Below are 17,356 nucleotides of genomic sequence, written 5' to 3'. Positions count from 1 at the left end.
CAGGGAAGCACAGGGCAGTGACAACCAAGCATTAATGACAGACCTGGGGAAACAGACTTGAACGTGGACTAAATACAGGACATGACATCAGACAAATGGAAAACAGCTGGGCATAATCGGGGAATCACACGTGGTCGATCAGGGGGGCGTGGCTCACACGAGGGCTGGACGCGTGGGTCATGACACTCAGTATGTTTCCTCCAATGCAGATGTATTACTTTACAATATAAAATCAGGCTGTGGATACTCGGCATTCTGTGATAGAGGATTATATTTAACAGTAGTTGATACAAGAGCCTTTTAAAGACGCAGTCAGAAGCCGGCTGCCACTGCATGCCCTGCCTTCTCAGGGTTCTGCTATCGATCTTTCATATAGCTAGCAGTCTCAGCTGGGGTCTGGGCTGAGCTTCCATGTACAGGTTGGTGGTGATAGAGGTATCGCATTCAGTCATTCGATTGGTCATCGCTGTGAGCACGCTCACAGACGCACGACTGGACTGCAGGCCCTCCCACATCTGGAGGTCAGATTATTCCACCACAGGGTTAATCTGTATGAAGTCCTTTTTAATTTTTATTTGAAAATGTCCATACAGAGTTCTGCTCTGATCTTTTAGCTCTTGCTCTGAGATGTTCTTCTCTGCCTCGGTTATAGAAAACAGCTGAATTTTAATCTGCGGCAGAGTCTCGGATTCTACACAAATTCTCTGTCCCATACAGTATATATATATATATATATATATATATATATATATATACTGTATGCACACACACACACACACACACACACACACACATATATTTATACAAAAGCCATGATTATAAAATCCTCAATATGTGTTATTTTCACTGCATGCACAGATGGCTCATCTTTTGTAAATGGATGGATGGTATCTAGACCAGGAAGACCTGCCTTCAGTTGTTATAATTAGGCACAATTCAGATTATGTCAGATTATGATGCAAGTATAATCTTGAAACAAACTTGTTTCCCTTTTTGAAATTTCAGTGCAGAATTAAATCGTTGTACATCATCCGTTACCATCAACTTAGCTTCCAAAACCTCATGATTAAAACATCCAAGTACCACAACCAGCCTTTTCTTGCAGTAAATGAAGGATGAACACTTAGCACTGAACTCATCTGTCAAGTAAATAAATGTGAAATTGACCTGATGAATTGATCAGCTGACACAGAAATGTTCCCAAGTATTAAAGGGCATTTACCACACAGTTAATACTGTAATGTTTACAAAGAGAGAAAATATGATTGCAATTTAAAATATTTTAAGTAATTTAAATTTTCTTGTGTGTGTTTTGGCCTGCTCTGAATCTTTGCGTAAAGATCTGGGTTTCGGTATGACCCAAAATCATGCGATCTGCTCTGAACAGCCCCAGGGGAGGACTTTGTGTTTTATTCTTGTGCAAAGTACTTAACCTGGATTGCTTGAGCAAAACATCCCAAATATATAAATAGGCATAATTGTAAACTCTGCCTGATGCTTTATAAAAGTCGTGTCTGCTGAGCAATGATAATAATAATATCGTGAGATAAGGAAGAAATGGGACAGTGGGGTAGCATGATGGGATACATGAGCGTGTTAATCCATGCACTCTGACAGACAGATAATATCATAATGTATTGACATTTAACAATGGCCGGAACAATGTTGCATGCCAAAAGCCAACTAAGAAGCCAAAGACAATTTTGTTGCATGACTTTTAAAACAGCTCCTGAAAGATAAAAGTATATTTTAATATATTTTGTTTTCCAGATACTTATGCTGGAAAGCTAGTAGTCGTTTTGCTTCTTATACATGTGGCAGTTTTTTTTTAGAAAATTGAGTGTCCCCTTATGGGGACTAAATAGGTGGTCCTGACAATGTCAAAATTTGGTGCACACAATGTAATGTATACTTTACGTGACCCACACCACACACACACACACACACACACACAATTTATAGGTACCAGTTAACCTAATTGGATGTTTCTTTTTAGAGAATAAACAGGGATATGGGTACAATAATCTACATGCGTATTTGTTAAAATAAAATAACAAAAACCCCCTCCTTACAGGACAGACATTCGTGATTTGACTGGTGTCTGGTTTTCATGCACTTCGAATGCAATGCTGGGTTTTCCATGAGGAGATGTTGGCGTTAGCATCTATCATGGGATGAGGAACAGTATTTTGGGCCAGGTACAAGCGTGGCGTGCCAACGTGTACTAATTTACATAAATGAATTGAATTACGCCCATTGACATGGAAACTAATTCTTTAAAGTGCAGGATTAAACTGCATTTGATATTGGCTGTTATTTCTGGCAGTGAAAACTGTTGTTAATGATGTGCTCTGCTTCAACCCTGACTCACATCTATCTTCTCCAAACTTCCACATCTCGGTCTAAGTTAATCACATGCTGTTTTGTCTTACAGTACGGAAGATTCATTACAGTATAAAGTTATTTTTGTTCAGCAGCATTTAAAGATTCCAGCGACTTCTGTCATTAATCACTCATTTACTGTGATGATCGAAATATTGTGAGAAAATAATTACTTTAAGTATAGTGTTGATACCAAGAAGTTACCACTACAAAGTGGATTTGCAAAAAAAAATTAAAAACTTAATTTAAATAGTTTATTCAGAATTTTGCAGGATGTCAAGCTATGATGTGATTTCCTGAGCATTTTTTAGAAGATTTATGGGTAAATGTACATGTCTGAATATGAGATACTTAATCTCAAAAACAGTAAAACGAAGGCAAAGCCATTATGGTGAATAAGACGTTATTCACTAGGTGAGTGAACATTAGTGAGTGTGTCTTACTTGCAGTCATAAACCCAGTGAGTGTGCAGTGAGTGTGTGCCCTGTATACACTACCATTGCAGCGTGTAACTCATTTTTTTTATCATTTTCAATTGTAGACTTGGAGAATTTCAGAGCCCAGCTGAGAAGTGCCGTCTCGGTGCGTGAGGGACAAGGCGTGGTGCTGTTGTGTGGCCCCCCGATGCATTCTGGAGGTAGGGCTAACAAAATGGCTGTTCAGGTGGGGGCAAGGGTCTGAGCTGATACTGTAGGTGACTAAGATGGTAAGATGTCTCTCACACCCTGTATGAATCTGTCCTTCGCAGATAGATTTTAACCTTTGTCTAGCGATTTCATGCTTTTTGTCCAAAAATTATGCTGCAGAAATGCAGGGAAATATGTTAAAAATGACACAAAATGTTGTTTTTATTTTGCTTTTTTTTATTATTACCGAAGAAGTGTTGTCTGTGTACGACCAGTTTGTCTGCTGATTGTGTAAAGGCTTTCAGTTATGCAAGAACGAACTGAAATGTACTGATTTGGTAAACGAAACGTAATCTGCTACAAAGCATATTACACCAGATGGCAACCAGAATAAATAAAAAATGTCAGTTATATGCAGCCACAACAAAGTCGCCGTACTGGCAGTGCCACGAGTCGTTTCAGCAGCGACCAATCAGCTTGCTCGAATACGTTGTCACAGCAACAGCTACTAAACTGTGCTTTTTGCCCAAAGATTGTGACAGGAGAGTCGACTAAACCGAACTGAGCCAGAAACGTTCTTGTGAATAAAAATGTGATATTTCTTAATTTTACTTCCTTTTGATACAAAATTGTGATTGAAGACATATGTGGTTTGTTAATTTGTTCATTCATTAACTAATTCATTCATTTGTTTGACAGAAGCATAGTTCCATTGCTTCATTTCATCTGAATTCTGAAATGAAAAATACATAAAATCACACCATACGGACTAGTATTTTTTTTTCCATTTGATCCCATTCATTCAATTAGAGCTAAACCTATTGGAAAATGAAAGGGTGTTATCCTCAGATTGAAGTCTTGACCCAATTCCAAGCCAATCCAAATTCAGCAGGGTGCAATTTCAGCCAAGATTAACTAATCGTTTGCACAGTAATCCCAACTCAAATTTAATGTAGGGATTTGGCATTTAAAACACAAACCCTAACAAAAAAAATACTGATATGCTGGTAGACGAAAGATTGCTGTACTTAATTGATTGGGAAAATTTAGACAAGTGCTTTATACTGTGTGCATTTTTGTCTGTAGAATCCACATGCATAGAAACAGGAGATGTGCTTTTGCTCTTCTCTTTGTTATCACATGTATTTACATATTTAAATAATGCACACCTGCCGCGTATTAGACAGTAGGAGGAAGCGCTCTTTCCCACAGCCAATCGATCCACTCGGTGGGTTGCTGATGTGCTCGGATGCGATTATAACCAGCCCGAATATGACAGTTGGTGTGAATCACATCATAGCCGCCAGCGTGAAATGCGTGCTGACAGCCTTCTACTCAGAGACTGTAACCTCTCCTGCAGCTTACACTCTATCAGATCTCCAGTACGATGGTTCTGTCACTCACTGAATACAAAACTCATCGCTAACACTTTCAGAAATGCTGCTGCATGCATGTTCTGTATTACCTTAAGGTTATTTCAGCCACGATTTACCTATACATGTCAAAGAAATTCCAATAGGTTGTTTTATGCCCCGGAATGTTTTATATATTTTTATCAGTATTGTTTTGATTAAATAAGGGTGCATTGTCTGCCGTGTAATGTGGTATCTTAATGGCCATAAGTCCAGCCCATCTAGTGAGGTTGTACATTTCTTTAACAGCATTTATGGTCATATCTGCTGAAGAAGGAGATTCAGCCTTTAGCAGTTTAATGAGACTGATCTGCTTTCAGCATCCGTGGCCTGGACCCCAGGATGTTAAAGGTTACTTGGTACACTTACACGACCTGTGAGTGAACAAGAGTCACTTTGCCCACCTCATAGGTTCAGGGACACCATTCTCTGTTAGAATAGCTCTCCTCAGTGAAGCTCTTTTTCCCCGGAATGCTGCACTGGTGCTCTCCACATGAGTGACGGAGGCATGGAACTCAGTGTAACAAGCAGGAAATCCTCAGCGACCCCTGGGTGCAGGCCAGGCCGTGTCCTAGGCGAAGGCAGGCCATTGTAATCCATTCACCCCCCAGCAGAGTTATCGGCCATGTCCGCCGAGCATTCCTTCCTCTCTGAAAATATCCTGTGAAAAGGAAATACTGACATTCAAAATTATTATTATGCATGGGCTGTAAATTCGTATATGAATACATAAGGCTTTACATTAACTGCACCTTCATAATGTCTTTATAATGCATTCATTAAATATTCACTGCTCATTCATAATGCATTCATAGAACATTTATAAGCAGCAAGCTTTAATGTACATCAATAACAAACATAATCATATAGTTAAGGTATGTTACAATGCTTGTATACTTACGTGCTGCACTGAATGTTCTGTGAAGGCATAATGAATGCATTATGAAGGTGGAGTTAATGTAAAATGTTACAAAATATATTGTATGCGCAGAAAAAAGTTAGTGTTACAAAATAAATTCAATACAGGTTCACAGTGAAGAGTCTGCAGTGTCAATTTGCAGTGTTCACCTTTTTCCTTTAATTGTAACAGTTTAGTGTTATTGTTCTAATTACTATTATATGTACCGTTCACTAAACTGTTGATTTAAAGTTATGTAATCAACTAGTGTTTTATTTCTTCCCTTCTGTCTCAGAGCTTAGTTTCTCTTGGGTGTTTAATGAATACCCAAACTTCATACAGCAAGACAGCCGGCGGTTCATATCTCAGGAGACGGGGAACCTGTACATCGCTAAGGTGGAACCATCAGACGTAGGCAACTACACCTGCGTGGTGACCAACTCCATCACCAAGGGAAAAGTCCTAAGCTCCCCTACCCTGCTGACCTTGAGGACAGACGGTGAGGTCACCACGACGACAGTGCATGTGTTTACCTTCACATGTCCTCAAGATCACCGCCTGTCCTCTGGACATGAATCCATGGAGTAAAAAGATACTGCGCATGTCCCACGTCTTCCGCAAAGTACCGCTTCCTTTAATGTGCACAGGAGACGCAGCACACTCTCGATCTTTCACAGCGGTCCTCTTGAAGGCCTTTGCGTTGCGTTTGTCATGGGCTGGCGAGGAGCGACACAAATATATTCTTCCAGTTTATTAAAATATTTACTGACAGTCTGCAAGTTGCCCAGATATGAATCTCTAATGAAGTAACAACAGCAACTGGTTCATAAATCATGGGAGTATTCGTCTGTACGATTTTAAGGTGTCCAATAAAGAGTCACAGGATTCTTATTCTTACTATAATTATTATTATTAGTATTATTATTGTTGTTGTTCTGGTTTGCCTCCTTACATCTTAAATAATAAGTTGGCTCCCTGCTTCCCACGTTTATTTTTACATCTCTGTTTATCTCCATGTGTCTCCTTTCCTTTTTATTATAGGAGCGATGGGCGAATATGAACCAAAAATTGAAGTTCATTTCCCTGATGCCATTCCTGCAGCCAAAGACACTGTGGTAAAGCTGGAGTGCTTTGCTCTAGGAAAGTAAGTCAGACGCAGTGTTTACAATCAGTGAGTGTGTTTCTGTTCCCCTCCAGTCCCTCAACCTTGGGCTGACAGGGGGCATTTCATATGCTTCAAGTAGTTCCTCCATCCACTTGTATGAAAGAAACGCCATTTTCTCAGCCTGCCGATGGCCGTGTGCAGGTCGTTGATGCATCCTACTAGTTTCACGCCAGCTTATGATCAATGGCAACTGGAAGAATCATTTGTCGATATTTCAGCTGGGAGTCCCTTTGCGATCTTGGGTTTTTTACTCAGGATTTTGAGGTTGGGATTATGAACAGGAAGCTCCGTGAAGTATGTCTGTGGAGTGATATCAGTAAGCGCGATGCCTTACTATATACCGGTAGTTTGGGAAAGAACTGAAATTCCGATGCAGCCTTCATGCTTGACTGTCATTGTGGCAGGCTGGGTAATATTGCGTTTCACAACAGGAAAGTTTTATTAATGACACTCTTCCTAATAGGTTTTATAGGGTACATATCTCCTTGAAGTGCTGTTTACTTATCTTTCTGTCTGACTGTTTATCTGCCTGCATGTCTGCCTACCCTTCTGTCTTTCTACCTGTCTGCCTACCCGCCTGTTTTCCTCTCCATCTGTCTACCTGCCTGTCTTGCTGACTGCCTGCCTGTCTGTCTGTCTAGCCCAGTCCCTGAAATCACCTGGAGGAGAATGAATGGGGTCCCATTTCCCAGCAAGGTGAATGTGAAGAACTCTGGTGCTGTCCTAGAGATTCCCAGCTTCCAGCAGGAAGACGCCGGGACGTACGAGTGCATGGCGGAAAACAGCCGGGGAAAGAATACGGCACGTGGCCGGCTGACATTCCACTGTAGGTGCCTCGGGCGTCTGTGCTGGCGGTCAAAGGGAACCATCTGTCAGCGTGGGGGTAGAACTTAAACAGAACTGACAAATGATATATGATGCAATAAGTCCCTGATTTATGAGTTGACATTTGGTCTTCTGAATATAAGTGTGCGTGCAGGAGCGTCTGAGTATGCATGCACATGAAGTAATTGTGTCCGGTAACTGTTCCGCTTCCCCTGGTCACATGGCTGTGGGAAATAAAGCCTTTTCCTAATGGAAGTTGACATAGTGCTGCTATGAAGAGCGCCACACGTGTTAACAGATGACAGCGATGCTGAGCTACTTCCAGGCAAGTGCCCTCGAAACAGGGCAGCTATATCCTCAGAGGGGAGCCGCGAAGGCCTGTGATTTATAGTGTGTTTTGTTGCAAAACAAAGTGGCATTATAATGCTCCCATTGCTGTTTAAGACAGATGTACGTTCTCATAAGGAGACGGCAGGTTGCCCCAGGACAAAATGGCTGTGTCCTTTGAAAGGCGGAAGCCCTTTAACTGGCCCTGAGATTGAATTTCTGCCCAGTAGAAGCACTCAAACCCCAAGCGGCCTAAATACGATGGCGCCGCCGGTCCGTGGCTGAGTTTGCTCGCCAGGGCACCCGGTCAGAGCGGCATTTCGTGCTTTTCCCGCAGCAAAGCCTCACTGGATCCAGACGATGCAGGACACAGCTGTCTCCGTGGGGACCAGCCTCTACTGGGAGTGCAAGGCGAGTGGGAAGCCAAAGCCCTCTTACAGCTGGCTGAAGAACGGGAAGATCCTCGCCACCGAGGTAACGAACGTACCGCCGCCCACCTCATCCCTGAAGAAATTAACGTGAAACGTCACTGACCATCTTCCCTCGCTTCCGCTGTCACCACATTCTGCTTCGTTCATGCTAAATCCAAAAATGTGCCACCAAGCTTAACATTCTGATGTCAGCAGGTATTCTCCTTTGTTCCTTATTGTTACGGCATAGGTGGTTATTACGTTACGCCTCTCAGATTATTTCAGCTCCACTAACGCAGATCTGCATCTCTGTCTCTCGCTCTCAGGGAAGGCTGATGATTGAAAATGGAGTTTTGTCTGTCTCCTCTTTGGACCTGTCAGACGCTGGGATGTATCAGTGCTTCGCTGAAAACAAACATGGAACTATCTACTCCAGTGCTGAATTGATGGTCTTAGGTAATGTTATCTCTTCACAGGTCTGTTTCCCACTTGCTATTGCCTCACTAATAAATTATTGAAATTCTGAGGCATCCCGAACTTTAACTGAACAGCTCGCTGTACTGCGATGGTGTGGGGAACTGCTTTTGTGAGGAGGCCCTGTCAGGTTCTTGCTTAGGGTACGTCTGAAGGCTTCGCTCCCGAATTCCCGTTATTAACTTCAATTCAGTGCAGTTTCAATGGGTACAAAGTGGAGAAAATTAATTTTTCTTGTCTCACTGATTGATTTTTGGATCTAATGCATTGCAAATGATGCGCAGGCAGCCGGCAGATGAGATGTTGACAATTTGCAAAGACTCTGTTTGCCTGTCAGATGAAAGAGAGGAAGCCTCTCTCGTCAAGATCCTAAACAGAGGCTTCTGCTTGGCGCAGGCTGCCTATTTCCATTGTGAAGCAAAGATAAAAGGCGACTCATAAATAACTCCGAAAAAAGCTTAATGAGGATGGTGATGTGATGCGGTGCAGGAGAGCCACAGCCTCGCTTCTGCTTCCTGAAGCGAGGGATGCCCTATAACGGCGTGCGTCTCGCTGGGGGTGTGCCTCGAGTCAGCCTCGGTGACACGCTGCCTCCTTGAAATCTCACTGACGCGGCTCACGGCCTTGCCTCCCCCTCCCCCTTCCGCAGCCTCAGCGCCCAGCTTTTCCCGCGACACGCTGAGGGCGGTGCTGAAGGCACGCACAGGAAGTGAGGTCGTTCTGGAGTGCAAGCCCCAAGCTTCTCCCCAAGCTATTAAACTCTGGAAGAAAGGGAATGAGGTCTTGCACCCCAACGAGAGGTAATTTACGATATGATGATTGATACCATGCGGTTATCCCAGTGCTTATGGGAAGTTTAGCCATGTTTAATATCAGTGACAAAACAGACTGAGCACTTTTAATGGAAATAATACCTAACCATTAACCAATGCATGGCTAGGCATGTGTTTGTAGAAAACTTTTAAGTAATACAAGAAATATAGTCTTTTACATTAAAAACAATTAATGACTCGTCTGTTACATTTCACTGAAATGTAAACAATCATATAATAGTAATAGATGAAAAAGATCAGTAATTCAGAAGCTGACTTAAGCGGTAGCCAATATGGAGACATGAAAAAATATATGAATGATAAGTATATTTAATTTTAAGTACTGTTTTAAGTAATGGTACTTGTCATATATACATTTACGATATGTTAGAACTGAAATTCTGAACCAGTCTTACTGTTTTATGTTGGAACCTAATATTTGTTAGTCATTTTGAATTATCTCAGTCCATTTACTCTGAATATCTAAAAATATAATTCCTGGAGGGAGAGTGAAAGTCTTTTAGCCGAGTGTCTTACCGATAACTGCCCCCCCCCCCCCCCCCCCCATCTTTGGTTCCTTCTTGGCCCCGCATTTGGAGATACCACTGATTTGCTGGAAGCTAAATTTAAGAATGGAATCCCATTAAAGCCTGGAGTTTAAAAATGCACAGAGGAAGAGATCTCCTGCCTAAATCAGACAAGGAGCACGGCCGGTCATTCTGCTTTTTTAAGCAGTGCTGTTCTGAGGAATTATTCACAATCAATAAAAGCTTTTAAAATACAACATCTGCAGGACATACTCAGAATATACAATATGCTGTTGGTGAGCTGCAGGAAAGGAACAGGCTGTTGTAAAGGTATTACACCAATAACGTGTATAGAAAATATAAGCATTTTCCATTCAAGTCTAAATTCATTTTTGTTTGATTTAAACAGACTTGATTACTGGGCATGCTCAGTTGTTTTCTGTCGCTCTATTTAGTGCCTCCAGTAACTCAGAATGCCAAAGGTTCGACTGAGTCCAGGCCCACTCTTCTCTTTTCCAGGATTTCACTCTATCCTAACGGAACATTAAAGATCTCAAATGTGACCCGGCGGGATGGTGGCAGCTACACTTGTATAGCGCGAAACCAGTTCGGAACTGCAAGCACTACGGGAAGGCTGTTAGTTACAGGTGTGTCCCATCGCTGCGCTTTTCAATGTTAGCTGTTCATTGGCTCATTTGAAAAGTAAGATTTAGGAATAAAGGAATGCATGCAAGTTTGTCATGAAATATATTTAATAAGAATAATGACACGTTCTGTTCTATTATAATGTATTTAAAAATAGCCAGTGATCCTGGCGTCAGAAGACGGATGGATGGATGGATGGATGGATGGATGGATGTACGTACAAGAATCAGCTGCATTTATTCACCACCCAACTGCATATCCTATGCATTTTTTCCTTGTTTAATAGTGTTAGAAAAATATTTTGTGCTGTCCTGCTACTAGTACCTATCGCGCAATAAAAATTTGAATATCTTTGAATTATATGGCAAGTAATGGCTGTGCAGTTATGGTAGAACAATTTTAAAAGAAAAATTGCAAAGATGTGTTAATGATATGCTGCAGTAATTGTTGTTTTGGCCGTTAATCTAGCGAGCAAGTGAAAGTGTCCTGTCCTTTTGCACTGATTTAGAATGACGTGACTACTTGAATGGTAATCATGAACACGCAGTCTGTTACGCGGAGCGGAGGCAGTGCGATCACGCCGCTCTAATGCCGACTTGGCCATTTGCTGAGCTGCTGTTTCATCCCACAAGGTCGTACTGCAGCTCTGCTCTGAGACCCTCATGCATATCCCTTTCATATCGTTACCTTTCATCCTTTCATATCTGCTTTCTATAAATGGGAGCGGCGTCCCGGGGGACCCACACCCCAAACGCTTCAATGTAGGTTACAGTGGACTTGTGGGCAAATCAGATAAGCATCCTGCACACAAAAATACCTTCCAAACCTTATTCATACCTGCTTGAGACGGTTTTAATGTTTGCTTACTAAATTATGCAGTCTGCAAGTTTATTCAGGAAAGGAACCAAGATATACAGTCTCAAAAATCTGCATATATTAATAACAACAATATTTACAGTATTTCTTTATTTGCTTCTCTTTATTATTATTGTTGCTAATATTATTATTATTACTATTATTATTATTATTACTTTTTAATAACACATTCTGCCTGTAAGATGTTATAATATCAGTCTTACGGTCAACCCGAATGGACTTCCATAAAGCCTGTATATAAAAAATTCAGGCTAAGTGCGATGATTCATAATAAGAAACACACATTACTTTGTGACGCTCATGAAAACATTGCTTGGCTTCAGCGGTTTGTCAGCTTTAGGTGCAGCTCAATACCGAGTGTAGTTACTTTCATTTTTACTTTATAATAATAGTTATTATTATTATTATTATTATTGCTGTTATTATTATTATTATTATCAGGATTATTATCGTTATAATTATTATTATTATTGCTATTATGTACTGTATTATTACTGTTCCAGCTTACCTACAAGTTTGACCTAAAGACCGGATCTCGTTCGTAGCCTGAGAACTGCCTGCCCATCCACCTGCCTTTATGTTGAGGAATTGGATATAAAATTCATGATACTTATTTTCAAATGGCAGGACATTCATTTATAAAATATGATTTGTATTTTCTCGTATTTTTCTCGTACTTTTCCTGTATGATTGTGCACCATATGATCTCGTTTTTTTGTAGCAATAATAGGACTGTGATTGTTTAGTTGTGCATCAGCCATATAATAAAGGGCTTTATTATAATATAAGTGATTATTATTGCCGTGCTGCTGTCTTTAGTCTCCAAGCTTACATAATGTCACAGGAGTATGCTACTGTAGTATGACACTATACTACTGAGAAATGCTTTCCTGTTATTACTTTAATTTTTGTTAATACTTGGCAATCCTTGATAGCTACTGACAGTTTGGTCATTTTTCACATAGTTAGCTAGGAGGCCATTTGTTTGATTTCTTTTTTTTTCTAGAATCCCAAATGCTTGTTTTTTCCAAAATCTCAGAGAGAACAATGCTGGATAAAATGCAGGAACTCCTTACGTTCTGTCAGTGTAATTCCACAAACTACTGTAACAGCACAAATGTTCTGGCATTTGAACCGATGGAGAGTGGCTCAGTGGTCGGCACTGTACCCTTACACCTTCAGGGTTGTGGGTTCAATGTCAGCTCTGGGTGTCCGATGTGTATATTACACTGTGGGGGACATCCTGCAATGCGAAAACCTGCCATTTTGACATTGTTGGGACCATTTTTTGATCTTCGCTAGGGGAATCTCGATTTTATAAAAATCTGTGACTGCAAATAAAACACTGAAATGGCAAAAGTCTCGTATTTCGTTTGGTTACTTTTGGTTAAGGCTAAGGCTGGGTAGGGGGTTAGGGTCGCCATGTTGGGATTACAGTTCTTCCCATAGAAATTAATGTAGAGTCCCCACAAAGATGCAAGTACAAACGTGTGTATGTGTGCCTGTGTGTGTGTGGGTGGGGGTTGTGTGAAACGATTTACCGTCACTAATTATACTTGTCGTTGAGATGACCTGTGTTTCATTGAAGAAATATGACAAAAGGAGCCTGTTTCTCTTCCTGGCACAGAGCCCACAAAAATAATCCAGGGGCCGAGTAACATGGAGATTATAGTCGGCGAGAGCATCGTCCTGCCCTGCCAGATAGCCTGTGACCCAGTTCTCGATGTGTCCTTCTCCTGGGCTTTCAACGGCCAGCTGATTGACTTCTACAAGGAGGTGGATCATTTTGAGAGAGTGGGAGGGGTGAGTCACTCATGGCTGCAGGCCTGTTCCTACTATTTTAACTTTAATTAGCCGAGTTCCCGCTGCTCGGGAAAATGCTGAGAATCTGCATGTCATTCATGTCTAATTATCGGGTCGACAAAGTTCGGGAAGTGAGCAGAAAATGAAGACAGGGCAGGCTCTGGGGGGGGTGTTTTCAAGGAACATAAACGCAATTTATGGAGACCCACAATCTTATAAAACTCGCTGGAAAACTATTTATTATACCTAACGTCAGGGCTTTAATATGTATTGTTTACAACTTAAATTCATTGTATGAGGATAAGGGAATCACGTCTAGCAATAAAACACCACAGGCATGTTTCGTAAGGAGTTCTAGACTCAGTGGTTTGGGGGGCCTATGAATTGTATTAATTTTCCTGGGAGCCCTTCAGCTACCCGACTTTATTAAAATATGAGGTTCATTCTATGAGCTTCGGCCGTGGACTTTCTATCATGCATACTTGTTCTCTGCCGGCATACCTTTCCTGTATGAAGATGCTCAGATCCTTATGTCAAGTACTGTCAAGAGGTCATAGAACAAACATCGAAGCAATGATAATGTCCGCGCTCTGTGTGCAGGACCAAGACCCAAATAGCACGTGGAGCATAGTCTGAAATGTACTGTAGTTTTTACCATTATTGCCTTCTCTAGCATAATGAACTAAATTTGTCATGAATTAGGCTACAAAAAGAGACAGTAACCCAAGACAATGGCTCAGCAAAACAATAATATACTATTGTTTACTGAAAATGTAATCCTTTTAGTCGAGGATAAAATAATATGCTCCATTTTTGCCTAATGAGACTGGCCATAGAATCCCAGTAAAACCCCGTTTTGTTCGTTTGTCTGTTAATGGAGAGTCGTCCTTTGGAACTGCAGGAATTTTACATTGTGTCTTTGAAATCTAACATTCAGTTTTTCATTTTAGGCAAATATAAAAGAAAAAGGATGACACAGGAATAAAAAATGCTCATATATGCCCAAGAAAATACACTTGGGTGCATTTCTAACAAGCATAAATGATGTTGATATAATCATGACATTGCCGCTATAGGATGATTTGAGATGACATAGTGCCATATTACTGTTTGCAGTCGTACCCGTTCCGAGTTAGTGCGTCTGAGATGTCTTTACGGTGTGCGTGCATCTGTACGTGAGTGTGTGTACTTGCTCTGTAGTTGATGTAGCCTGATACCCTTGTCCAGAGGCTTCAGAAATCAATCTCAGCCTCTAGGCTTGTCCAGTTGGCTCCTCTTGGTCATATTGTTACTGAGCCAACTTTTCTGAGAATTTCATACTTGTGCCAGACCTGGAAGTACTATTGTGCATGGAGGTTAGCTGTTGTACCTTTGGACATTGTACTAAACCTGAATTGTTTTTATAAGAGATACATTTGTAAAATATACCAATTGTCCGAAAGCAGTTATCCTACATCCTTGGACTGTAGGGGCATACTAGAAAAAATAATCCAAACATGAGAACATCCGCACAATTACATAGCCCGAGAAGGCAGTCAGACTCGAATACCAGGAGACTTTCACTGCCCACTGGGCGGCCGAGTTTCGCGTATTGCCTTGTGTGTGCAGTTGCAGAATATTTCTATTTTGGTAGAAGTGTCTGCCAAGCAAGTGAAATTGTGCTGTATATCACACTTGCACGTGTTCACTGGGAGGTGGAAATGGCTTCTGGTACAGTGGGATTGGTGTGAAAACAGAAAGCCAGACAATTGGCTGTGCATTATCTCTGCTTTGGCATTGGATAATTGGACACAATGAATTTATGACTTTAGGAAATATGAAAGGTGCTTACCGTACACTTTGGACTGTGATCCGTGACCTAAGATCTGTATGGCACTGCGTTCTATAGAACCCTAGTGATCTTCACTGCAGTGTCGCCTTTTAAGCTGACTTTCTTGCCATAGTTCTTCCTAAACTCCACGTCACCTCCCACGTTTGCCTCCCTGCGAACAAAACAGCTTGATGATGTTTATGCTTGATGGTTTGATAGTTTAGCTAGCGATACCAGCTTATGATGTTCGTACTAGCTGGTTTAACTGGTCATAGCAGCATGGTCAACTGGTCGAACCATCAAAGAGCCACAAGAGCTGGAACATGACCATCTTAAACCAGCTAAAACCAGCTACCAGCGGAACCTGGTTTTTGACTGGTTTTTTTCAGCAGTGCTGCCTTTATTTTACTTTTAATAAACATCTGTGGAGCTACAGTGCGAGTGTAATCACCCTTTTGTCCAACTCTGTGTAATTATCAACTTATTAACACTTTGTTCTCTGTTACCTAGTTTGTTTGTTGGTTTCCATTTGAAACCGGAGGGGACAGTTATGAATTCAACAACAACCACCAGTATGATTCATATTTTATTTATTTGTCTTTTTTTATTGCAAGCTTTCTTCTTCATAGATGTCACAGACATTTACAATAATTTCCAAGATTGTGCAAACTCTGGCACGTGGAAGTAGCAATTAAACACGTTTTCTGTTTTCAAGGCCGCTGCACCATTACGGAGCCCATGTCTCGTCTCAGCGTTGGGTTTATTTATCTGCATTTTGTCGTTACTGTGTTATTCTTTGTCTAAAGCCAAATGCCTTTTTCTTCATTTATAATTTGCTATAATTATATTTCTTTTTATGTTTTCTGTATTTTTTCTGAACATGTTAGAATATTTTTGCGATTTGTGCGCTCGCGTGAGAGAATGTGGGTTATATTGTGTCATTTTATTTATCTTGCCCACAAATATTGATGATGGATTTTTGCCACTTAGGCTGCTTCGGGAGATTTGATGATTCGCAACATTCAGCTGCGTCACGGTGGAAAATACGTGTGCATTGTCGATACGGATGTGGAGAGTTTGTCATCTGCTGCGGTCGTGGTTGTGAAAGGTAAGGGACCCAACTTCAAAAAGCAGCCTCTTCCTCTCCTCAATCACTTGCGCTAAAAGACCCACAAGATCATAATCGAGTTTCTTTTTTGTGATTTGAGTAGATTTCACAACACTAAAAGCACATTATCAGAGTGAGCGTCTAAAACAGTAAATGAAGATTTTATTATGCATAGACATTACTGGGTGAAACTGAGTGTGAATCTCTGGAAAAAGAAATTGCGAGTTTGAAGCATTTAAATAAAAATGAGTAATAAATGAATAGAATGAACATTAGTGAAATGTCTATTGCTGGTACCACAGTAACTCTGTGGGGGATTGAATCCCAGCCTTGCTCTATGTGTGTGGAGTTTGCACCTTCTGTCTCTGTCTTGCATATTCTCTCCCAAAGCTGTTAGTCTTATCAGTAAAATCTGCGTGTGTTTGTGTGTATGTGTGTGTGTGCATGCATGCCTCTGTGCATTATGTTTTTATCCATCCATCCATTTTCCAAACCGCTTATCCTACTGGGTCACGGGGGTCCGGAGCCTATCCCGGAAGCAATGGGCACGAGGCAGTGAACATCCCAGTATGGGGGGCCAGCCCGTCGCAGGGCACACTCACACACCATTCACTCACACATGCACACCTACGGGCAATTTAGCAACTCTAATTCGCCTCAGCATGTTTTTGGACTGTGCGGGGAAACTGGAGTACCCGGAGGAAACCCCACGACGACATGGGGAGAACATGCAAACTCCACACACACGTGACCCAGGCGGAGACTCAAACATTGTGGGAACAATTTTTCATGATCCCCAAAGATCTGTGAATGCAAAAAACTAAAAATGCCAATAATCTCATATTTTGCTTGGTTACTTATGGTTAAGGTTAGGTTGTGTGTGTATTCTGCAATGGACTGATGGACTGGTAACCTTGTGCTCTATATTGTCTGTAGCTTCCCCTCCACCCTTGTCCAGGATAAGTGACTAATTATATTTTGACATGGATTATGTAGCACCTTCAATTGGCACTATGTCCCTTTGCTTTATAATTTGGCTTATATGTTTCAAATAATATTTTCAGATGACAGTACAGCATAAGGCAGTATCTAAGTGTCAGAGTTTGTCACAGGGAAACACAAGACATCACAATGCTGCATTAGATCTTCGGAAGAGAGGAAAAAAATGTATGTCTCTCTTGGAAGTGGTCAAGGGAAATCAGCATCTCCAAGCATTAACCCCTTTTCTGTCAAACGTCATTTTAAAGGTTTAAAAG

The 17,356-nt window shown here is 41.2% G+C and overlaps 1 protein-coding gene across 1 annotated transcript in view; it reads left to right on the top strand.

Annotated features, from left to right (window-relative positions):
- Window positions 1-17,356, top strand: part of LOC125747649 (contactin-3-like) — a 62,079-nt gene that overhangs the window by 28,676 nt on the left and 16,047 nt on the right. The window contains exons 5-14 of the mRNA XM_049023062.1: window positions 2,924-3,019; window positions 5,614-5,817; window positions 6,360-6,462; window positions 7,125-7,309; window positions 7,973-8,109; window positions 8,372-8,501; window positions 9,169-9,319; window positions 10,378-10,505; window positions 13,007-13,182; window positions 15,983-16,100. Of these exons, the coding sequence (XP_048879019.1) occupies window positions 2,924-3,019; window positions 5,614-5,817; window positions 6,360-6,462; window positions 7,125-7,309; window positions 7,973-8,109; window positions 8,372-8,501; window positions 9,169-9,319; window positions 10,378-10,505; window positions 13,007-13,182; window positions 15,983-16,100 (1,428 nt within the window). The remainder of the gene's footprint in view (window positions 1-2,923; window positions 3,020-5,613; window positions 5,818-6,359; window positions 6,463-7,124; window positions 7,310-7,972; window positions 8,110-8,371; window positions 8,502-9,168; window positions 9,320-10,377; window positions 10,506-13,006; window positions 13,183-15,982; window positions 16,101-17,356) is intronic.

The sequence above is a fragment of the Brienomyrus brachyistius genome, chromosome 8 (assembly GCF_023856365.1).
Source record: "Brienomyrus brachyistius isolate T26 chromosome 8, BBRACH_0.4, whole genome shotgun sequence".
NCBI classification, from domain to species: Eukaryota; Metazoa; Chordata; class Actinopteri; order Osteoglossiformes; family Mormyridae; genus Brienomyrus; species Brienomyrus brachyistius.
This window is presented reverse-complemented; position numbering and strand designations above follow the sequence as displayed.